Below are 24,493 nucleotides of genomic sequence, written 5' to 3'. Positions count from 1 at the left end.
GTACAGTGGTCGCTTTCCTTGTGTCCCGCTTGTCCAGAAAGGACAGCATTGCATTTGTACTGTCAGCTGTCGAGGCAGGGCAGTTCTTTGCCCAGTAGGCCATATTGTGCCAAGAAGACAAACTTCCAAATGGAAATGTCTTAGAAGCCCAACATTCTCTCAGGATCAAATTGGTGCAGCCAGGAGCAATTGTGTCTCACGTCAACAGAATTCTAAGTTATTTAAATGCCATATTCTCTAGGTCTATGAAGTGTTTGAAGATTACCTGTCCATCTGACCTATGTATCTGTAAATCTGGATAACCTAACTAATGTAACTATAGAGATGACAAGCACAGGTGACTATAAATCTATAAGTCTTATCTACTGAAATAACCTAAGGACTAAGGCTTCACGTAAACAAGGTAAACAGTCTATAAGCAAATGTATGGTAAAGAACGATGACTTCAAAATTGTGACAATACATAAGATATTTATAACAGAGGTAGGAATATATAGTGCGATATGCAATATGACAATAATCTTAAATATATATCAATATACCGAATATCCTAAACAGAAGTAGAACATACATAAAGTATGACAGATATAAATTTACATTTGTATCAATATACAAATATTTTAAACAGGAATATAAAAATAGTTTACATTTGTATCAACATATAAGAATCCATAACAGTGTAAATTACAGTGCAAATTATCTAAGGTTGCTATTTTACTAAATTTGTTTACTAGTATATACAATAATCTACCATAATATCTTTTTTTATATTTTTTATTTATTATTTATTTATTTTTTTTAGGTTTTTCGAGACAGGGTTTCTCTGTGCAGCTTTGTGCCTTTCCTGGATCTCGCTCATCTAGACCAGGCTGGCCTTGAACTCACAAAGATCCGCCTGCCTCTGCCTCCCAAGTGCTGGGATTAAAGGCGTGCGCCACCACCGCCCGGCAATAATCTACCATAATATCTTATGCCTATCCATTTGGCCCTGCCTTGTAGGTGTGACAGTTGCCGAAGTCTCAATGGGGGTTAGAACTTCCAGATCAAAGCTGGAATGGCTACCCACTACACATACAAAATAATGCTCCTGAAAACTGAATTGATTCTACAAGCTGTTAATGAGTCACAGCCTATGGTTTGGAAAAAATACTTATTTGAGTAGACTTTTGTTCTTAACTGCATTTGGAGATGTGGTAGTTTGAATGTAATTGGCCCCCATAATCTCATAGGGAGTGGCACTATTAGGAGGAGTGACTTTGTTGGAGTGGGTATGGACTTGTTGGAGGAAGTGAGTCACTGTGGGGGTGGGCTTTGAGGTTTCTCTGCTCAGGATACCACCCAGTGTCTCAGTCGACTTCCTGTTGCCTGCAAGATGTAGGACTTTCAGTTACCTCTCCAGCACCATGTCTATCTGCACGCTGCCATGCTCCCCACCATGATGATAATGGATTGAACCTCTAAAACTGCAAACCACCACCTCAATTAAATGGTTTCCTTGCTAACGTCTTCAGAATTTGCAGTCCTTAAAATTATTATTATTCTCAAAATTACCTGTTCCCTAAGAGATTTGAGAGTGAGTAGAAAGTAACTAGTAAAGAAATGTATCTATCATTTATTTCTGTAATGGTAAAACATACACAGAAAACCTGAAGAACTAGTGAGAAAATCCAAAGTCCCTTTTTTCCTTTGATTGACTGGGATGGAGGAGTGGTACACAGGTGCTACTCAGACACACATCCCGAGCAGTCACTGAAGGGGGCTTTATGAGCCCTACTTCAAACATATCTTTGTTACAAAATCTAAAGTTGGTTAACAAAGCTTTAAAATGAAAGGTGGGGCTAGCCATTTATCTCAGTTTGTACTTGTTTGAAAACAGAGGATGATGTTTCAGAAATTTGAAATTACACACTTTGTTTTTTGTTTTTTCTAGACAGGGTTTCTCTGTGTAGCCCTGGCTGCCCTGGAGCTCACTCTGTAGACCAGGCTGGTCTTGAATTCAGAGATCCACCTGCTTCTGTCTCCCAAGTGCTGGGATTAAAGGTGTGCAACACCACTGCCTAGCATTTTTTTCTTTCTTTTTTCTTTCTTTCTTTCCTTTTTTTTGTTTGACACTCCTTAATTGGAAGAAAATGTATTATGTTTTCTACTTGTATTAGTCAGGGTTTTCTAGAGGAACAGAATTTATAGAATAAATGTATTCAGTTCAGTTTTCAGAAACATCATTCTGTGTGTGTGTGTGTGTATGTGTGTGTGTGTGTGTGTGTGTGTGTGTGTGTGTGTGTGTGTCCAACAGAAGTGTGGCTCAGATTAAAGGTGTATCTTCCTACCTCATAAAATCTGGATTAAGATGCTTCTTTCTGCCTCAAAGATCCAGATTAGAAGTGGGTCTTCCCACTTCAAAAGATTTAATTATAAAAACCCTCACAGGTAAGCACAGCCATTTGGGTTTTAGTTAATTCCAGAGGTAGTCAAACTGACAACCAAAAATAGCTATCACACTACTGTAATTAAACCTAAAGGGCAGAAATGGAAGTTTTTATTTTTTAAATTACTAATGGGATTGAATTTATTTATTTATTTATTTATTTATTTATTTATTTTGTGTATGTGTGTATATGTGTATGTACATGTGCCATAGTACACATGTGGAGGTCAGAGGACAACTTGTAGGAATCCATTCTCTCCTTCTACCATTCAGGTTCTGGGAATCAAACTCATGTCATCAAAATTGGTGACAAGTGCCTGTACCAGTTGAGCCATCTTGCTGGCCCCACCTTGAATATTTCTAACCACACTCCTTCCTTTTATAAATTCACACAGCACTAACATTGACTTTAAATGTGGTCTTGTAGTGGAGTTTCTAGAAAGTATAGGGTTAGATTTCACTTCTTGTTAGGCTGGTACCCGTTCTAATAGAGTTGTTACAGCAAATGGAAGACAGTAGATCATCATATTCAAACTATATTTCTAACTTACTAGCCAATTACCAGTCCAAATTCCCAATGTTGTTTTCATACCTATATTTGTTCACTATCCAGTGAGAACAATGATATAGTCCTTTTTTTTTAAGATTTATTTATTTATTATGTACACAGAAGAGGGTGCCAGATCTCATTACAGATGGTTGTAAGCCACCATGTGGTTGCTGGGAATTGAACTCAGGACCTCTGGAAGAGCAGTCGGTGCTCTTAACCTCTGAGCCATCTCTCCAACCCAAATGATATAGTCTTGAGACAACTAAAAAATTGAAAGGTTCTTGGGTAGTTTGTTTTCTCAAGTTAGACAAAACCAGAATATTTTGAAAGAATCTTCTTACTTGTGAGAAATAGAGACAATTTCTCTTTAGATTCATGCTACTATGACAACTAATAGATTTTGGAGTAGAAGAGCATTTTCTTCTTTCAGAGAACTCCTTCCTCTAAGTAAGGCGATTTCTCCTTGAACATCCTACTTTTTAATAGTCCTGCCCAGGCTCAGACAACTCTAGATCTCAGAACCTGACTGTCAAGACATCTGGTTCTACAGGATGTAACATCTGTCATTTTGCTTTGTTCAGGGTTCTGCCTAGACTTAGCTTCTTTTTTGGGCAGACTAATGTCCAATACAAGAAGTCTATGACTAGGCTTCAGGATTTTCTCTGGAATTAGGCCAAAAACCAGCCTAAACTTATAAGTATTAGTATTCATCTCTTCTACCTGTGTGGTCTGAACTCTGTACAGAGGTCAGAACAGACTTTGGATCTTCCTGTGTTTGCTCATCTCTGGGAAAAAGCCATTGACAAAGGAAACTCATCTTTTCCTGGAGATTTCTTTTCAGAGGAATTTCTTTCTGTGGCAGTAATCAAATAGATCATCAAAAGATCCATGCTAATCCTCTGGCCTGTGAAGAATGACTCTGACCTATGGCTTGTGTTTTTCTGACCTTTTATCCTCTCCTTGATACTCTTCTCTGTTGGTCTATAGTCTACTTGCCCTTATGGTTGGAGCTAAAGTCTTGTCTTGGCCAAAGGCTTAACATCCAGGATGTTTCCCTTGTGGCCCCGGTAAGCTTACAGAGTACCTTGAAAACTTCAGTGGTCCCACTGGGTCTTGTGAGAGGCCAGGCTGATTGAGTCAAGGGAACAGCTTTGTGGCAAGCTCTGAAGTCCTGCATGTAATTTCAGCTTGACTTACAAGAAAGTTGCTCTTTAAGATATGGGGCATCCAATAACTTCATTACTTGATGGCTCAGCAGTCAAAGGCTAGGCTCACAACCAAAAAGATAAGAGGTACTCTTTGAAAGTTGGAACCCCTAAACTAACATCCCCTTTAGCATTTCTCACCACAATGGCAGTCTTGATATCTCCCAATTATGATTTGGGATATAAGACTCATTGCTATTGACTTTCTCCCTAGAGTCTCTGGCCTTTGAAATATTTTCTGGATTTGTCTCTAAAATCCTTTTCCTAAAGTGAAAACTAAGAAAATGCTCTATCTTATCTTTACTTTTCTTTTTAGTTCTATTTATATGTTTATGTATGTATGTATGTATGTATGTATGTATGTATGTATGTATGTATTTATTGTTTTTTCAGAAGACAGGGTTTCTCTGTGTAGCCCTGGCCTTCCTGAACTCACTCTGTAGACCGGGCTGACCTCGATCCCAGAGATCTATCTGCCTCTGCCTCCAGAGTCCTGGGATTAAAGGCATGCACCGCCACTGCCGCCATCACCCAGCAGGTCTCTATTTTTTAGACAGGGTCTTATGTAGCCCATACAGTTCTCAAACTTGCTATTTACCTGAGAGCAGGTAATCTTTGATCCTCCAGTTTCCAGCTCCTAAGTTCTGGACTTACAGGAGTGCACCAGCAAGCTTGGATCCTTGGTTTTGAAACAGGATCTCAGTAGGTAGCCCAGACTGGCTTGGCAGCTATTATCATTCTAATTCAGTTTCCCAGTGCTGAGATTAAAGCATGTGCCACCATTTCTGGCAAGAAATGCCTGTTCTTTATGAGTTTCTCCTCTCTAGACCCCATTGCTTCTCTGATCTCTAGTTATGAGGCATTTCTATTTTATGGCTAGAATTTTTCTTAAAAGATACTTCTCTTATCCCTTTGCTCATTTCTTGACATTGCTCATCTTGTGGTTAGCTCTGGTCTCTATCTCTGTTAACTGTCCACATAAGGTCTCACATTCCCAGATTATTTTCTATGATGTTTGATGAAAGCAGTTGAAAAGCTTTTCTTCCTTCAGAGGATGAGGGAAAATCACACAGGCCTATGACCAATATTTGATAGAGATCCTTCTCAGAATTATCTGGTGGGAAATTAGCTTCATTATGTCATCCTGTCTCCAGTCTGCGTGAGAATTTCCCCCTTGTCGGCTTTGCTGTGATATCAGACCCTGAAATATGGGTAGCACAGAAGAAAGTGGTAGTCTAAGGCAGAATCTGTAAGTGAGCTTCTCTCCCTTTAAACAGTTTTCTAGAATCATCAAAAGCAGCAGCTCCTCCCAGTGCCACACCTGACACTGAATATGTTATAGGTTTAAGTGATTTGGTGGCTGTATGACTATTTATTCAAAGTCTCAGTAATCAGTCCCTTTGAAAGTGAATACCTACCGGAGGCTCACCGTCTTTTACTTCTTTCACCATAGTCTAGTTAATTAACTATGCTGCAAAAATGATTTGGCTATATCATATGTATATATGTGTATATATATATGTATATATACATATGATATGGCTATATTAGTATGAGATGTTGTAGTCAGAAAGCTATGAAAGAAATTAGTTGTGAATACAAAATCATCACTCACTTAAGTTCATTTCAGCCTGTTGGTCTTTAATTTTAGGTATATGGAGTCTTCCTTGCTAATCAACTAGCTAATCAGCTAATTTCTCCTCTAGTACTATACATTTTTCAGTTCTCTTATTTGTTAATGAAATCAAGCTCTTCACTTGCAGGGAAATAGGCCTAATCCTTGGGTTCTGAGTAAACACTATTCTTCTCACAATCACCTGAAACCTGATTGGTAGTGTCTCGGAATCCTATCTCAGTAACACTGATCTTTCTGTTCTTGTCTTTCTTTCCTGGCAACATCTCCAGACAAATGTCCAAAAGAGGTTTGTCTTGCTCTTCTTTCTCCGTATCTTATTGCTTTCTGAAGTTCCCTGGTTTCTAGAAAATAGCCTTCTTTTTTTCAGTTCTAAACTCCATTCTCCCAGAGAAATAACAGAGCTTCAGCTCTTTACACGCTACAGAAGCATAGGGATCAGATTATGGGCACACACCTTAGCATCTCTGAAACCCAACTGGCTTTCATAGCCCAGGTTCCAAATCAAGCTACATGTGATGTTTTTGTCTGTCTGATTATGTGACAGAGATTGGGGGAGTTGGTGGATGCGTTTAAAACCACAAATAGTTCCAATATACTGGTCTGAGTAGAGAAATGAAGAACTAGAATTCTAAGGTTTTTAGAACCGTAATGATAACATGTAAGGTGATTTACCTAATAAATGGGGTCCAACAAGAATTATATGCTATAAATATACACAGAATATAAGGTTGTATATAGTGCCTTGTGCTAGATGGGTGTTCCCATGAAGTTCCCGTGAAGAAGAAAACTAGGTTTTTTCTTTAATTCTCACAAAGAACAGGAAGGAATTAAGCTGCTAACTTGTTAATAGCAGAAGCCTAATGGAAAAATGGAAAATAGTAGAGTAAACCAGTCTGCATAGATTCTGTTTCATCTGCGAACCACATAATTTGCAGCTCAAGTCTTGAATCCAAGCCCACTCCCCCGATTCATTTATTTACTTTTTTACTTATTGAGACAGGATCTCACTATGTAGCCCTGGCTGGCCTGGAACTTGCTCTGTAGGCTGGCCTCAAACTGAGAGAAATCCATCTGCCTCTGTCTCCCAATTAATGAGATTAAAGGCATGTGCCATAATGTCCAACGTATTTCTCTTGTATATTGAGATTCTAGGTCCAGAAATTGTGAAATGTTGCTGCCGTTTTTCCTTATTGTTTTCTTTGTAGACTTTGAATCTGGATTAAATATCTAGCATTGGCTTTGCTTTTTCTTATCTTTATGAATTTGTTTATTACTTGCTACTGTTTTTTTGAATGATTATTTTTTAGACTCTATCATGGTACACTAAGTGTAAGTTCTACTGTGTGTGTGTTTTCATAAAATATAAGTAATTATCTTTATTTAAACTGATGAACCTGTACATATGAATAGCTGCTTTTGCATCCCTCTAGAAATACCCTATTTTATTTTTCTTTTTATGACTTTACTATAATTACAAGTTTAGGAAATATAAGCATGCTCTATGAATGTTTCTGTGAGGATACACATACATTTCTGAATCATCTTTATATAAACTATAAATAGCTTATTTCCAATAAACTGATTTTTTTTTCTGCACTGGTCTCAAAATCTTCCAAAATATTTTTGTTTTCCTCCTTACTCCTGACTTGTAAACTTATTGTCCTTTATTAACTCTTACTCTTTATGTATGAAGACACTGACTCTTTTTTATTCAGAGTTCCAATGCTCTTGATGGTTTTTCTTGTATTTTATTTATTTAGTATGTGTAGGTGTGCATGCCGCAGCACACATGTGGAGGTCAGAGGACAATTTAAGAAGGTCAGTTCTCTCTTTCAACCATTTAAGTTCCTGGTGTCAAACTCAGGTGGTCAGGCTTACCAACAATCACCTTTACCTTCTGAGGTGTCTCACCAGTCTAAAGACACTAATTTTTACTAGTGACAAATAGATTTTGTTCTAGATTTCTTTTCTGTTTTTTCAGCTCCAACTGTTTTTCTTTTGTACTTGGAACTAAAATGCAAAACAAATTTCATTCGAGTTCAATAAAAAATATCTGATAGAAACTAAGGCTAGCAAAATCTCCTATTCCCCTTCAGGAAATTATCCTTTTGAGTAATTCTGATTTCTTCTTGGCATCCACAGTTCTTCCTTAAGTTAGTATTAAAAGGCACATGTCTTTAGTTCCAGCACTTGGGAGGCAGAGGCAGGAGGATATCAGTGAGTTCAAGGCCAGCCTGGTCTACAAAGGGAGTTCTAAGACAGCTGGGGCTGTTACACAGAGAAACCTTCTCTCAAAAAACAACAACAAAAATGTTTAAAGCTCTCAAGAGCTCAAACAGGCAGTACCATATATTTTAACATCCACAGCAATCATCCACCTAGGAGAAGCTGAATCCCAGTAGTCTCTATCCCCCAACCCTTTATCATATAGATTAAATATGGAAGTGGGTGGTAAAGCATTTCTATTTTGGGTTTCTGAATTTCCAGGCTAAGGTTAAATTGCTGAACCTTTTTCTTCCCTCCATGCTCGGAGGACAAAATAATCAATGTGGTTATCTCTTGGCACAGTAGCAATGATTTAATTGTGGTAGTGGTTTCACTCTTTAAGTTGCAGGACTTACTGCTGTAGACTTACTGTTTTCCAGTCTTTCTATATCTGAGGAAAATATGTGTTCTCAATACAGAAAAGACATTTATCTCTTAGTGCAGTTTAGTTGTACAGATGATTTTTCCGTGTCTGGAAAGGCCATTGGAACAGAATCTTGCTGCTTAACTGTTTTCAGGGGAGTGATGTGGTTCCCCCAGCCTAGCTTTAATGCGGGGATTTAAGTGCCGTCTGCAGAAGCACATACTTTGTGCTAGAGGCTCTAACATTTCAGTGCACTCGAAGTAACCGGAAGGCTTGTGAAAAACATGTCTAGGCCTTCCAGCAGATTTTGTTTTTAGTTTTTTAAATGGTATGTAGGATAAGAACTTGTATTTCTGACAAATTCTTAAGTACTTCTGTTGTTTCTGCCACTGGTGGTAGTTTGCGAACCACACTGAGAATCACTTTCTTCCATATTTCATAACCATCCCTTTCAGGGTAGGTGGTTATGTTAAAAAAAGAGAAGGAGGAAAAGACAACAAAAACATGCCACAGTTTAGTGGACTTTTTTAAAATTCAGATTATGTCTATGATAGTATGAAGAGCTACTATAGTAATACGACATCTCTCAGTGTGGGATGAGGTACTATTATAGTAAACATTCAAAAAATGAAATGCAAGACATTGACATTTTAATTATAAATTATTAGTGTGTGTGTGTGAGAGAGAGAGAGAAAGACAGACAGAGAGACAGAGAGAGACAGAGACAGAGAGAGGGAAATGTGTGCTTTAGTATACATGTGAAAGTTACAGACAACTTTGTGGAGTCATTTCTCTTCTTCTCTTCTTCCCTTTGTGCAGTTCTTCCAGGGATTGAACAGGCTTCCAAGACTACACAGCAGCACCTATACCAGCTGAGCCACATTGCCACCCCCCTTATCAATGTTAATTACAATAAAAGACTCAGAAGAGAAAGAGAAGTGTATAATGTTTCACCCCAAAATGAAACTAAAATCCCTGTTAAAAAAATAATAAAAGTTCATTCTCTGCCACTTAATGAATTTGAAGTGTATAATTAGGAATATTGAATGAGATATTAAATGTGAAATGTTTTGCTCTGGTAGCTTTCTGATGAAGTTATTTCATCTTTGAGACAGGTCTCACTTACCATTGAACTTTATTATTTTATGTGTATGGGTATTTTACCTTCATGTCTGTCTGTCTGTGCACTGCATGTATGCCTGGTGCCCTCAGAGACAACTAGAGGTGTTAGATCCTCAGGAACTGGAGTTACAGACAATTGTGAGCAGCAGTGTGGGTGCTGAGAATTGAACCTGGGCACTCTGGAAGAGCAGCTAGTGCTTTTAACTGAACCATCTTTCTAGTCCTAACCAAGTCATTTGCCTAGAAGTTGATATCTGTTTGATCATGTTTGGCCCACAGGTCATATTTTGTCAAACGCTGCATAACAGTGAAGATTCAGCAGGGAGATCCCACTTTAATGCAAATGAAGTTATCATTTTTGAAGTGTCCTAAGATTCTGGGATATTAGCTTTGAAGGATCAGTAAGCTTCAGATTGAAAGATGTGTTCTTTCCAAAGGTGTGGCAAGTGAAGTCACCATTACTCAGATCTGTATTACGTGTAGAGCAGAGGGCAGCAATGCCCTTGCAAATGAAATAGACAAATAGCAGGCCAGAATTAAGAGTCCTTTGGCATAAGTGCTTTGACTGCTTCCCCCACGGACAAGCAAACTTGCTAAGAAGCTCTGAGAAGTGAAGATGTTCCTTTGGCTTCAAATCTCCATGCTGGCTTGAAGCCCACGAGAGGCAGCATTTTATGTAGCCTGCTTGTCTAGTGGAAAGATAAAAACCATGTATTTAATGGAGATTGTTGGTCTCTTAACCATACCTATATACAGGATTATGTCCCATCTTCAATTGATGCTTTCAGACAGTAAGGAAAAATTGCAGTAACTTGCATGCTAAACTACTTACTCATTGAACCTTTGCTGAATGTGCCAAGTCCAGAGACAGAAAATAAAAAGCTAACAATCTAGATGTGGAGAGAGAATCTCTATGGAGAGAGCTAATTGAAAATAGCCGGGCGGCACACGCCTTTGGTCTCAGCACTTGAGAGGCAGAGCCAGGTGGATCTCTCTGAGTTTGAGGCCAGCCTGGTCTACAGAGCGAGATCCAGGACAGGCACCAAAACTACACAGAGAAATCCTGTCTCAAAAAACCAAAAAAAAAAAAAAAAGTTAGAAAATATATTTACAAGGAACTATAGATATATAGAAGAAAGAACCACTAATTCCATCCTTACTTGAACTTTCAAATTTTTCATGTTTATTCAGTCTGATTATTATTACCCCTCAATAGCCATAGATTGTGTCCTTAATAACAGATAATTATATTGCAGATCTGTGCTATTGATCACAAAGAGGCCTGTAAAATACTTTCCTTGGATCATAAGACAATCATTTTCTCTCTACAAAAGGTAACTTCAAATATTCTGCTGCTACTACTGAATTTTTAAGAAGCTATCTACCTATATAAAGTTTTAGTGTGTTTCTCACTGTATGTGCCTGATTTTGTACTTCCTGTTGTATTAGTATAAAAATTAGGTTCTAAATCATAATTGTTTCCCCCCATTAAAACCTTCAGAAAAGACTACTGTGGTGGGTGTAATAATAGCCTTCAAAAAAGAATTTTGTCCTTATCCCCTGTGAACCTGAGAATGTTTTATGTTATATGGTAAGGAGGAAAATTGCAGTTGGAATAAAGGGTATTAATAATGTAGCTTTTAAGATAGGTAGATTATCCTGGTTTATTAGAGTGGAAAGTAATATAACCAATCACAAGGATTGTTAAAAGTATGTAGTATGGTGTACATGTGTATAAATCCCAACACTTGGCAGACTGAGGCAGGAAGACTGTGAATTGGATTTGAAGCCATAGCAAGTTACAGCCAAATTTTGGCTATATAGAAAGATCCTGTCTTTGACTCAAACTAATGTAAAATGGAAGTTAATCCAGCTTAGCTGAGTTTGAAGAATTTGAGTAGCCTCCTACAGGTCCTAGAAAAGAGCATGAAAATAGTTCCTCTCTGTAAAAGTTTTTGAGGCTTCCATAGCAAGAAACAGACTTTAACAACAGAAATGTATTTACTCTTCATGGGGTGTGCTGGCTGCTGGTAGGTATAAGTGTTGGCAGAGTTGATTTCTTCTAGGCTATCTTTTTGAGCTGTACATGTCTGTCTTTGTCTAGGATTGAAGTCTCATAAGTATTCCCTTTTACACATTAACGTGTCTATTTGTGTCATCCTTGTTCAGGTCATGTTTAGGTAGCTGTTTTGGTGAAACTTCAGGAGTGTAACTTCTGTAATTTCTAGAAGGCACTATCTCACAACAAACTCCCTGTTCTCTGGCTCTTACAATTCTTCTGTCCCCTATTTTGCAATGTGATATCTGAGCCTTAGGCACAGGAGTTGTGTTGTAGATGTATCAGTTGGAACAGATTTCTACAACTCTGCATTTTGATTGGTTGTGATTTTCTGTAATGGTCTCTGTCTGTTGCAAAGAGAACTTTCCTTGAAAAGGGGTGAGAACTATACTTTTCTGTCAGTATAAGGATAAATACTTAGAATATAGTTAGGGATTATGCTAGTTTATTAAAGTGGTAGTTATAGTTTTCTTCCAAGATCCATGACTTCACTAGCCCTGGGTAGTTAGCTAGATTTCAAGTACTAGACATTATTTTCCTCTTGTGGAGACGGGCTGTAAGTTCATCAAAGCTCAAGAGGCCTCAAATTAGAGAGCTGTTGGTTACTGCCAAGGTTTACATGCCACTACTGCACCCCTAGGGTTGCAGTGCCTTGCTGGTCATTGTATTTCATAGGCATCATAGGTGGGGAGGGCTAGTGGTTGCATTCCTCCTTTGAAAGCCTATATGGTTCCTTCAGGGAGAGGCTTTCGGATCAGATCCAGCTCAAGTCCTCAGATCCTGTGTCTGAAGTGCATGGTGTCTTCAACAATAGGGACTTACCTTCCCACTCTGGAAGGCAACCAAGGGCAATAACAATGGCCTATAATGTTTTGGGAGTCTCTTGGCTGACCCTGACCAACAACTCAAAATAGGGCTTCTCATGCCTGGTAGTGGGGTTTGTTAGATAGTCTGTGGCTCTGGGGAGAGCATTGTTGGTGCAGATGGGAAAGTTTCATTTAAACTACTTATGTCTATGTATACACTCACATGTACTATAGGTATTTTTAGGTAGATAATAGTATGTTTCCTTATGACTTTCCCAGACATCCTTGCTGTTATTTTACCTTCTTTTTTGGAGGGCTGGGGGGAGGGTTCGAGATAGGGTTTCTCTGTGTAACAGTGCTAGCTGTCCTGGAACTCATTTTGTAGACCAGGCTGGCCTTGAACTCACTGAGAGCCACCTGCCTCTGCCTCCCAAGTGCTGGGATTAAAGGCGGCGCCACCACTGCCCGGCTATTTTACCTTCTTTCTTGTATATTTACCTCCCTCCCCCTTCATAATTAAAGCCTCCCCATTTTTCCCATTTTCTCCTCAGATCACTTGTACCCTGTTATTCCCCTCTCTGTTGCTCCTCCACCATCACCCCATGTATAGTGGTCCCTTTTAACTTCCTAATTTCTGCAGTTACTCTAGGTCTTATACTTATATCTGAAGATTCGGAACCTCAGATGAAAGAGAACAGGAGACATTTGTCTTTCTGGGTCTGGGTTACCTCACTCAATAAACTTTTCTAGTTCCATTCATTTATCTGGCTCGATCCTGGAGAAAGAGGTGCAGGATCTGGCTGGATGGAAAGGTTCAAGAGAGACTTTCTAAATGTTGAAATAAAGATAAATTAAGGCAAGAGCAGGAAAATAGGTGAAATTGCTTTCATCTGTTTCTTTAGAGATAAGACATCTAAACATATAAACTTGGTCATGTACAGACTGTCCCTGGGCAGTAGCTAAGAAACTGGCATGGTAATTCTGAGAATGGGATTGTAGAGGATTAGGAGGTGGAAGAATAAGAATGGAAGGAATACTTAAAAATTCTTTGACACGTTCTGAATTTTGCTTACCAGTGCTTGCATTACATATTGACATAATTGTTTTGCAATGTGTAACTTGGGGCTAGGTACATCAGAAATAGTTTTCTCAACCAGATTATCCTCAGACTATAAAATTACTTTGTTAATCCAGTTGTACCTGTGTATGGATATGTCTTAGCATCTAAGGATTAAAAGATCTTAGTCCTAGATAAAGATACATTTTATTATTTGATAGTTGATAATGTATTAGTTAGGGTTCTTTAGAGTAGCAGAATTTATAGAATGAAAATATTTATGTATATAAAGGAGATTTATTAGAATGACTTTCAGACTATGGTCCAGTTAATCCAACAATGGCTGCCTATGGACACAAGGTCCAAGAATTCAGTAGTTGTTCAGTCCATGGATGTCTCAACTGGTCTTCAGTATATGCTGGAATAATAAGAAATAGGCTCTAATGCCAGTGAAGGAATGGACTTGATAGCAAGGTGAGAACGAGCAGGCAAAGAACAAAAGCTTCCTTCCATGTCCTTATATATAAGGCTTCCAGCAGAAGCCTATTAGATCTGGGTTAAAGATCTGGATTAGAGGTGTGTCTTCCCACCTCAAGATCTGGATTAAAAGAGTGTCTTCCTACCTCAGAGATCCAGATTAGTAGTAGATCTTCCCACTTCAAATTAAGCAGAAATCCCTCACGGGTGTGCCCTCCATTAGATAATTCCAGATGTAGTCAAGTTGGCTACCAAGAACAGCCATCACAGATAATATATTTAAAAAATCCTAGTTTTCAGTCAGGTATACTGGCATGTGGTGCAGTCCCAGCACTTGAGAGGCAGAAGCAAAAGGATTGACCCAAGTTTAAGGCCAACCTGTTTTACACATTGAGTTCCAGGCCAGTCAGGACTAAGACCTTGTCTCTAAAAACACAAACAAATAAAAATGTTAGTTTCTTTTGAGTACAGCAGCAATATATTCATTTAGAACAACCACCAGAAAAGGAAAGAAGGAAAGAAAGGTGGATGGATAGAGAAAATAGTCAAATGTTTTCTGCTTCTTAAACTATAGGACTTACGACAGAGATCAGGGATAGAATGAAAGAGACTTAACAGTAGTAAGGGGTTTCTTTCTTAAGACTTCTGCTTGTCAATTACTAGGTAACTATACAAGTATAAGAGTTCTTGCACCATATATCCCATATAAAGATCACAACATTTTATAACCATATTTCTGCTTAGAAACTGTTCTGGATCAAAACTTCTTGCTGTGTGTGGATCTTTTGCTTTCCAGTGATCTTAACCTGTTTTTCTCTGAACAATAGTTGGTTAAAGGGGCATATTTCCACAGAGTTATAGCCCTATATTTTTTTCAATTTCTATTGAAGAAGAAGCTGCTGTTTTGGGGGTTCTGTGCTGCTTCCCAATACCACAAGGAAGGAAGAAGAAAGGGAAGAAGGGGAGAGGATGGAAGAGAAAGGGAGAGATACAGAAAGAAAAAAGGAGGTATATCACCACCTTATGGTAGAAAAAGCATTTGAGGACTGGGCTTGTAGCTCAGTGGTAAAATGTGTACAAGTGAAAGGCCCAGCAAACAGGAGAAATTTTATAATATGAATCTCAGTAGATCAGTTGAGATAAGAGCCTATCTACCATCTTGAATTGGTGTTATATATAAAACTCCACCAAGGAAGTAAATTAAGGAAGCACATTTTGTTCCCAGTTTACTGAAAAATGTTTGAAATCAGAAATAAATGTCTTTAGCTCTACTTAAATTCATTCATTTATTCTTGTCTTCTTGGAAATAAATGGCATAGTACCTAGGAGCAGCCCAAGAATCAGAATTGTCAAGTTACCTCTGAAGGCAGGGGAAAAAACTTTTGTCTCCCTTAGGATTCTTAGACTATAATTTAGGGCTAAAATATGCTGGTCACAAGTAAATGCATGTCCTAGAAACCAATTACGTTGTAATTCTATCAGCACATCTAAATGGATAGGTATCTTAATGAATTGTTTTAATTATAAGGATATAGTTAAATCCTGAAATAACTTAGCAATGAAGATGTGGTTACAGGACCTCATCCTTGATGGTTGTTTGAGAGTATTAGTGTAAATATTCAAAAAGTATAAGGTTTTAATGAGTATGGTTTGGATTAATTAATTGGTGTGTTTTTCTTTTCAGTTTGTGGCAGTGGCAGGCCACTTTTGGTATACTCAATATTACTCTGATTTGTTGCAGCACGAGACTTTGGAAGAGTTGAAAACAGCTCCACTCTCCTCCTTATAATTACTTTAATCCTTTTATCAAGTCTTTAGCTTTTGCAGTAGAATTCCTTGAAGTCTTTGAGTATTTTGTACATTTATATAAAAAATAAAGAAGCCAGGAGGGTATTATTTTTCTCCCTATAAAAGGAAGAATCATAGAGACTATAGTTACCAGATTGAAATTTTTTAATATTTAATTATTTCTGATTATTTTCTAAAAGAAGAGAGAGGGATAATGCCTAGTAAGACTTGATCATAAAACCAAATGTGGGCAGAGTATCAGAGTAGGAAAAAGTAAAAAAGAAAGAAACCAGGAACAAAGTAGTTAGTAGAAATAGTATCTCCCAGCTTTACATTCTCTCATTCAAGTGTTTTGTATTCTAAAACTCTTAATCTCTCAGGTATTCTGCAGGTCAAAACACATCCTTGCTTGGAAAAATCCAAGTGTCAGAGGACAGCTACAAAGTAGTACCACATATGACTGGGTTTCAACCACTGCTTGTGAGAAGTCTTGATGACATAAGGATATATATGTATATATCATATGTGAAGATAACTTGGTTTCCATCCACAGTCACCCTAGCAGCAAACATTTGAGTGGCATCTAATGGGTCAGAATTAGAGCTTCTCCGTCCTCTTTTTGTGTCATTCGTCACAGGGGAAAACATTCCTGTGTTACCAGCTAGTTGTTTCACTTCTTTGTCTCCTTTGTACTTATCTTCTAGACAGAGTCTGAAAAAAAGAGATTGGGGAATGGAAGAAAAGGTTTTAAATTGTTTTCTGGCATCTGACAAAAGACTTGAGTAGAGCATGTCTTTTGGCTCTGATAAATGCTTGTAAGCAGACGTCTAATGAGGTGAGGCTAGTGTTTTTAATCCTCTAATCAGGCTCTATCTTACTCTGTCTTACTTTCTGAATCCTATCTCTAAACAATAGCATCAGTGTCTATCTTTGGATGGGAGGTTAAGTGAATAGAGGTCTATCCTCAGTTTGAGACGAGTTCTGAATATGAAAGGTTAATAGCACCATTCTTACAGAAAAAAGGTCATCCATTGCCCAAATTGGGAATCCACAGAAAATGCTTGAGCTAATCAAACATTCCTTAATCAATTTTCCAATCACTTAACTAGTCTATTCATGCAACTAGTCACTAGCCATGCTCTGTTAAAACAGCCACCACTAATCAGAATTGCAGTTTCTCACCAATGAGCTAACATTAATTCAGTTATTTTGGTTGGCATATTTTCTCATGCTTATGGGCTCATTTGTCTGGATATTTGAAATGATGATCTTGTTTGTATTACAGAGCTCTTATTTGGAAGACAGTGAGTCAGCAGCATTACTTTGCTGTGAATGTGGAGAATCAGAAATCTTTAGTGATTTCAATGTACGTAGGTATATGTTTTTATAGATATACAAATAACATGCAGCCTTTGGTAATTAATTAAAAACTTTTGGGGTGGTGGAATTGGCTCTTGATGCAACTAATGTAGTGCCTATTATTTCATCTATTTGGCCTTAGCCAATAGTATAGGAAGACAAACAGGTGACTCAGAATGTGTGTGTATGTATTAGTATATTAGCATATTTATAATCTACAATTACTGTGCTACATTTACATGCATAGTAATCTCTACTCAAATCATATCTATCAAAGTAATAAAATGTTGCATGCTGGAACTTTTAATGTATCTCCTTCTATAATTGTCTTTAAGACTATAATTGTCTTTGGTTTTTTTCTCCCCTGATGGATACATTTTGTTGTTGTTTCTAGAGACCTTTATTACACCATTGGCAGGAGCAGTAGATCTCACAAGTTTTTCTTTTTCTTTTTTCTTTTTTCTTTTGTCAAGACAGGGTTGTAATGGCCCTGGCTGTCCTGGAACTTGCTTTGTAGACCAGACTGGCCTTGAACTCACAGAGACCCACCTGCCTCTGCCTCCCGAGTGCTGGGATTAAAGATGTGTACCACCACTGCCATCCCTTTTTCTTTTTTAATTTATTAACACATGGACTCAAATTTGTGCTGTTCATGTACTTCTGGATGCAGGGCCATCCACTGCAGCTACCAGGAGCCACAATCTTAAAGAAAACTCTCCCTCCCCCAGAAACCATCAACTGTCCATAGCTCCTCAGTTAGGGATGGGGGCCTATGAACCCTTTCCCACCCCTTGCTAGAATGCTGACTGGCTTGAACTTGTGCAGGTCTTGTGTAGACAACCACAGCTGCTGTGAGTTTGTGAGTGCAGTGGTCCTGTCATGTCTAGAAGACATTTTTTTCTCTGGTCCTCCCCGACCTCTGGGTCTTACAACTCCCTCTTCCAAAATACTCCAGCCGTGGAGAGGCGCTGTGATGGAGATATCCATTTGTGGCTAACCACTCCATAGTCACTTACTCTCTGTACTTTGACCAGTTGTGAGCTCCTGTACTAACCATTATCCATTTCACAAAGAAACTTCTCTGATGCAGCCTGAGAGCTTCACTAACTTACCACAAGAGAGATGCTAATTTAGAAGGAAGTTTGATAATATATTCATTCATATATATTTTCTTTAAAAAAAACACATTTATTTTATGTGCATGAGTATTTTGCCTACATGGATGTATTTGCACTATGCGTATGCCCGGTGTCTGCAAAGGTCAGAAGAGGATGTCAGATCCCCTAGAACTAGAGTTATAGACAGTTGTGAGCCTCATGAGGGTACTGGTAACTGAACCCAGAGGTCCTCTGCAGCCATCTCTCTAGCCTCTCTTGCATATAGTTGTAATAGTCAATTGTTTCCCTTTTCCAATAGCACCTACTTGGTATTGGTGCTGCCACTGGGCCTTTATTCCTTCTCTATACACTGTGTCCTGACTATTGAGAATATAAAGCCAAATAAGGTTATTATTACCAGGGTATAAAACATTAAGCTATATTTCGTGAAATGATATGTGTCTTATTTATTCCAGCTGATCCTTAGCATAGTTACTGAAGGAGTCAGTCTGGAATTAGAGAATGGCTTATTTTTATGCATTGTGGTGGGCAGTAACATTAATCTGGAGATTCTCAGATACAAGTAGATTTCTCCTGAATGCTGTAAAGCCTTGTTGCTCATACATATTGCTGTACCTTAAATGGCTTCTGGAAATATCTTGGAGAGAGGGAAATTAGTACATGAGCTGTGAGTAGGGAAAATGAATGAACTGCCCATTGACTCCCTGTCTGAAAAAGAAAAGAAATCCTTAGTCTCTGCTCTCTGCTTCTCCTGTAATCACAGATACCTTTTCTTGCCTCCCTAAGTCTTAGTGCTTTTTGTTATGCTCTTCTTTGTCATAAAGCTTGTGCAGATTTGGAGTGGCACTGGGAGAAAAGACTTTATAAAGGCATATTTTGTGATTGTCATACTTACAAGAGACTGGGCTACTCTTGTCAAACCAGCTCCAACTACCATTTTATGAGTGAACCTAGGTGACTTGGTATCAAATTGAAGCTTAGAAACATCGCAATCATTTTTCCCACTTAGAGATTTGTTCTGTATCTAGACTATGCCATAAGTCCTACTTATTAAATTCTAAAAATTATCGTTAGTATAACATGTTATATTACAATATTCTTTGAATGGATTTTGACTGATCCCATCCCCGACACGTATACACTTTCACTAGATTTGATTTCTTCCAACACATAGCTGTGACTAAAATTAGGCCATACAGCTAAGTTCTATGTGTATCAGATGTTTATTGTAGGACATAGCACTCACAGAAACAACATATCTTGGAGTTGCTTCTCAGGTTTATGTTACAGCACCCCTTCCCCTTTATCTTCATGGTATAGTTTTAGGACCTTCTTTACTAATTATATTGACTCACCTAGTTGAACTTCATTCCATCTTAATGAAGCGTCTAGAATGGCATGAATTCAATTATTGTGATTCATAAATAGCTGGAGTGGTGCTCATTTCCTTAATGCTTACAAACATTAACAGATGAATCTACACAAACACTCTTTTATCACCTTTTGCAAATGACAGACTGAGTGTGGAAAGGTTATAAGATAGTTCAGTGTTTTGTGATAAGCAGGGACAGCACTGACATCACATCTCTGCTGACAGCTATTAATAAGCTCATTACCAGAGAGCAGAATCATTGATAGATTGTGTACTAGGCTTCTATATAGTATCCTACAAGATACATTTTGTTTAGTGTGTGATGAAATCCTCTCAACTTGTACTGGCTTATTGTTGGGGCTCTCTTTCTCTCAAATCAGTACATGAAAATCTATTAAAAATATTTAACTGTGTTGGAAAAGGGTGGCTCTAGTTTTAGTAGTTTTTCATCCTTGCAAACAATTACTTAGGTGTTTGTATTTACAGGCAATTCTGGATTTCTTTTCCCTCTTCCTCTTGCCTATACCCCTCTCCCAGTAGTATCGCTGTAGGTCACTCAGACTGTCTTGGAACTTGCCATATAGCCTAAGCTGGCCTCAAGTTTGTAATCTTCCTGATTTTACCCCCTCAGTGCTGGAATTACTGACAATTCTTTTATAGCCAGACCTTTCATTCATTTGAAAAGTCAGGTTGTGGCCTTGCCATACAGGCCTAATGATCTGAGTCTGATATGCATGTTCCATAGTCATCCTTTGAACTCCATACACAGGCTGGTAAACGCATATGCATACGCACATGCATGCACGCATTCTGTGCAATAAGTTTGTGTTTTTTCCCTTAAAGAAGCAAAGCTATGAGCTAAGTGTAGGGTATACATCAATAATTCCAGTACTAAGAAGGTTGAAACAAGAGACTCTTGAGTTCCAAATCAGCCTAGTCTATGTATCAAGACCCTGTCTCAAATATATACACATAGGGCAACTGGACTGATACTTTTTTTTCTAAAGATTTATTTATTATGTATACAGTGTCCTGCCTGCATGTATGCCTTCACACCAGAAGAGGGCACCAGATGTCATTATAGATGGCCGTGAGCCACCATGTGGTTGCTGGGAATTGAACTCAGGACCTCTAGAAGAACAGTTACTGCTCTTAACCTCTGAGTCATCTCTCCAGTCCCTGGACTGATACTTTTTTGTTATTGTTTTTGTTTTTTTGCTTTGATTTTTTTGAGGCATGGTCTCATTTCTCCAAGGCTGGCCTCAGATTCACTGTATTGCCAAAGATGACTTTGAACTTCTGATCCTTTTGCCTCCACCTACAGAGTGCTTAGACCAGAAGCATGCAGCATTGTGCTCGCTCTGTGTACTGCTGGAGATCAAATCTAGGGTTTTGTGCATGCTAGGGCAAGCACTTCACTGCTAAGTCACAACCTCACCCCTGGGCTGGCTAGAGTCATGCTTCTTTATCTTTCTTTAAAAATATTAGATCCTGGGGTCTGGAGAGATAGCCCAGCAGTTAAGAGCACTGGCTGCTCTTCCAGAGGACCTGGGTTCAATTCCCAGCAACCACATGGCAGCTCACAACTGTTTGTTAACTCCCATTCCAGAGCATCCTCACACACACATACATGCACATAAAATAAAAACAAACCTTAAAAAAATTAGATCCTGTTTTACTCTCAGGGAGTATTTCCCTCCCACCCCTTTCTGCCCTTATTCCTACTCCCGTATCAAATGAAATTTGAAGAAGTCCTTCCTAATTTAAAGGCTTGGGCTGAGGCTATAGCTCAGAGGCTATAGCTCAGTGGCAGGGTGCTTGCCTAGTATGCACAAAGTTCTGGTTCAGTTCTGAGTATTGCACTTTCATGCACACAAAGTCACAGTTCTCTGAAGATTTAACATGGGGGCGGGGGAGTGGTGTTATTTGTAGAGCAAACATTGAAAACCCCATTATTTAACTTTCTCCGAGGGAAGTGAAATGGGATCATGATAACTATTTGAAGTGGAAGTACTCATATAAAGAGTTAGATGATAAAGTCAATCACTGAAAACCTATCTGTATTCTTGGGGTAATAATAGTATGAACTTGGTTAGGTGTATTCATTCATTCAACAATTGGTTGACTCTTACGTATAAATCACTGGGTAAAGAGCTATGGGGACTGGACATAAAATACAGAATCTCTGCTTAGAGAATGTATAATCAACAAGTTTTATGGATGGTTATGAAAAGGAAAGGGAAAATCATTAAGTGTTGTATATAGTAAGAAGAGAAGATGGGGGCTGGAGAGATGGCTCAGAGGTTAAGAGCACTGAATGCTCTTCCAGAGGTCCTGAGTTCAATTCCCAGCAACCACATGGTGGCTCACAACCATCTGTAATGAGATCTGGTGCCCTCTTCTGGCCTGCAGTCATACATGCTGTATACATAATAAATAAAAATAAAATCTTAAAAAAAAAAAAAAAAGAGAAGAAATTTAGATAAATGGTAAAAAAATTTTGACCTGAAGCCAAGTTGTCTAGAGGACTGACTGCCTTAGATCTCATGGGACCTTCCTAGAAGAAAAAAGATCTCTGCCCTTTTTTGTGGTTCCACTTGAATAACGGTTAGAAGCAGCTACTTGCTCCCTCTGCTGTTGGAGAGACAGAGTCCTAGAGCAGATGACTGTGAGTAGAAGAGATCACAGAAAAATACCAGCTCTAATTGCAGAAGTTTTACCTTGGCTTTAGATAAGAATGTCAGGGGTACTTGACTAGCATGCTCAAGGCCTATTCAGTTCCCAGTACTGAGGATAAAGATGGGGGTAAGAATATTGTGTCCATAGTGACTAGCTGGCTGGAGTACTACTATGGCTGAAGCAGCCACTGAGAATACTGAGGGTCCTGAGGTTTCTCTTCTTATTCTTACCCCCTTAACCTGTTGCCATCAAGCCTAAAAGGAGAAAGGGTTCTAGAGAAGCTGCAGTTCCAATTACTGGGCTTAGAGGGCTCAGCTATGAACAGCAGGTTCCATAACTGTTGTAGGTCTTTTCTTCCTTAGGCAGGTGGTCAGGAAAATACTTTGTTAGTTTATTTCCCAAGGAGAAAAGCTTTCTTCATTTCTTTCACTTCCTTGCTCTTCTGACCCAATCCCTACACAATTATACAACAAGAAGGATACATTAGATAATTGTGTTGTTTTATTCTTTTTTTTTGTATCCTTTCCTTCCTTCCTTCCTTCCTTCCTTCCTTCCTTCCTTCCTTCCTTCCTTCCTTCCTTCCTTTTTTGTTTTTTTGAGAAAGGGTTTCTCTGTGTAACAGCCCTGGCTGGCCTGAAACTCACTCTGTAGACCAGGCTGACCTCAAACTCACAAAGATCCACCTGCCTCTGCCTCCCGAGTGCTGGGATTAAAGGCATGCACCACCACCACCTAGCTAAGAAAGAATATTTAAACTGACTAACATTAAGTTCAAGATGGAAAATTAAAGCAAAACTGTTAGCATTAAAGTAAGCCCTAATTGGTAAGCCAATATTTATGATTTCTTTCCCACCCCACCTCCCACTGATAAGGATCAAGCACTAAGACCTTACACATGCTAGGCAAGAACTCTCCCACTGAGCTAAATCCCAAGCATAAAAATAGAAGGGACTTCAATCTTCAGAGTCTTCTGATATACCTTGTTCTTGTATGTTTTAAGAATCATATATGGAGAGCCGGGCGGTGGTGGCGCACGCCTTTAATCCCAGCACTCGGGAGGCAGAGCCAGGCGGATCTCTGTGAGTTCGAGGCCAGCCTGGTCTCCAAAGCGAGTTCCAGGAAAGGCGCAAAGCTACACAGAGAAACCCTGTCTCGAAAAACCAAAAAAAAAAAAAAAAAAAAAAAAAAGAATCATATATGGGATTATCAAACCCAATGATATCAAACAACTAAAGGAACCTAGAGATGTTCAGTGGTCAATATAAAATTTCCTGTTGTTAATCTGTAGAGATTGTAAGCACAAATGTTATGTTATGTTTATATAACAGATATAGTAATAGCAATCTGGTTGGTTGGAGGGTAGTGATGTGCAGGCCTACAGCAAGCAAGCCCAGCCATTTCTGATGGTTTATATTAACCATCTTCCTTTTTGTTCACTGTACCACATTGTCTTAGTCAATATCCTATTGCTGTGAAGAGATGCAATGACCACAGTAACTATTTTAAAGGAAAACATTTAATTGGGGCTGGCTTACAGTTCAGAGGTTTAGTCTATTAACATCATGGCAGGGAGCATGGCAGCACTCAGGCAGACATGTGCTGGAGAGATAGCTAAGAGTTATACATTGGGATCAGCAGAGGAGAGAGGGAGAGAGAGGGAGAGGGGGAGAGGGAGAGGGAGAGGGAGAGGGAGAGGGAGAGGGAGAGGGAGAGGGAGAGGGAGAGGGAGAGGGAGAGGGAGAGGGAGAGGGAGAGAGAGAGAGAGAGAGAGAGAGAGAGAGAGAGAGAGAGAGAGAGAGAGAGAGAGAGACTGGGCCTGGCTTGAGTATTTGAAACCTCAAAGCCTACCCCCAGTGACACACTTCCTCCAACAAGGCCACACCTCCAAATAGTGACACTCCCTATAAGCCTATGGGAGCCATTTTTATTCAAACCACCACATTCCACTCCCTGGCCCCCATAGGCTTATAACCATATCATAATGCGAAATATATTTAGTCCAACTTCAAAAGTCCCCATGGTCTATCACAATTCACAGTTCTAAGTCTCTGAGACTCAGGGCAATCTCTTTACTATAATACCCTATAAAACCAAAATGAAAAAGCAGATCACATACTTCCAAAATACAATTGTAGCTGGAGACAGAATATACATTACCATTCCAAAATGGAAGAAAGGGAGCATAATGAGGAAATACTGGACCAAAGGAAG

The 24,493-nt window shown here is 38.8% G+C and overlaps 1 protein-coding gene across 3 annotated transcripts in view; it reads left to right on the top strand.

The window, feature by feature from the left end:
• Positions 1 to 24,493, top strand: part of Ssh2 (slingshot protein phosphatase 2) — a 254,194-nt gene that overhangs the window by 51,037 nt on the left and 178,664 nt on the right. For 2 of the 3 annotated variants that reach the window (XM_052755974.1, XM_052755973.1), the window contains exon 2: positions 17,040 to 17,120. The exons of the other annotated variant lie outside the window; for it this stretch is intronic. In XM_052755974.1, the coding sequence (XP_052611934.1) occupies positions 17,040 to 17,120 (81 nt within the window). The remainder of the gene's footprint in view (positions 1 to 17,039; positions 17,121 to 24,493) is intronic. 3 annotated transcript variants of the gene reach the window in all.

The sequence above is a fragment of the Peromyscus californicus genome, unplaced genomic scaffold (assembly GCF_007827085.1).
Source record: "Peromyscus californicus insignis strain IS unplaced genomic scaffold, ASM782708v3 Scaffold_3__1_contigs__length_106647218, whole genome shotgun sequence".
In the NCBI taxonomy this organism is placed as follows: Eukaryota; Metazoa; Chordata; class Mammalia; order Rodentia; family Cricetidae; genus Peromyscus; species Peromyscus californicus.
This window is presented reverse-complemented; position numbering and strand designations above follow the sequence as displayed.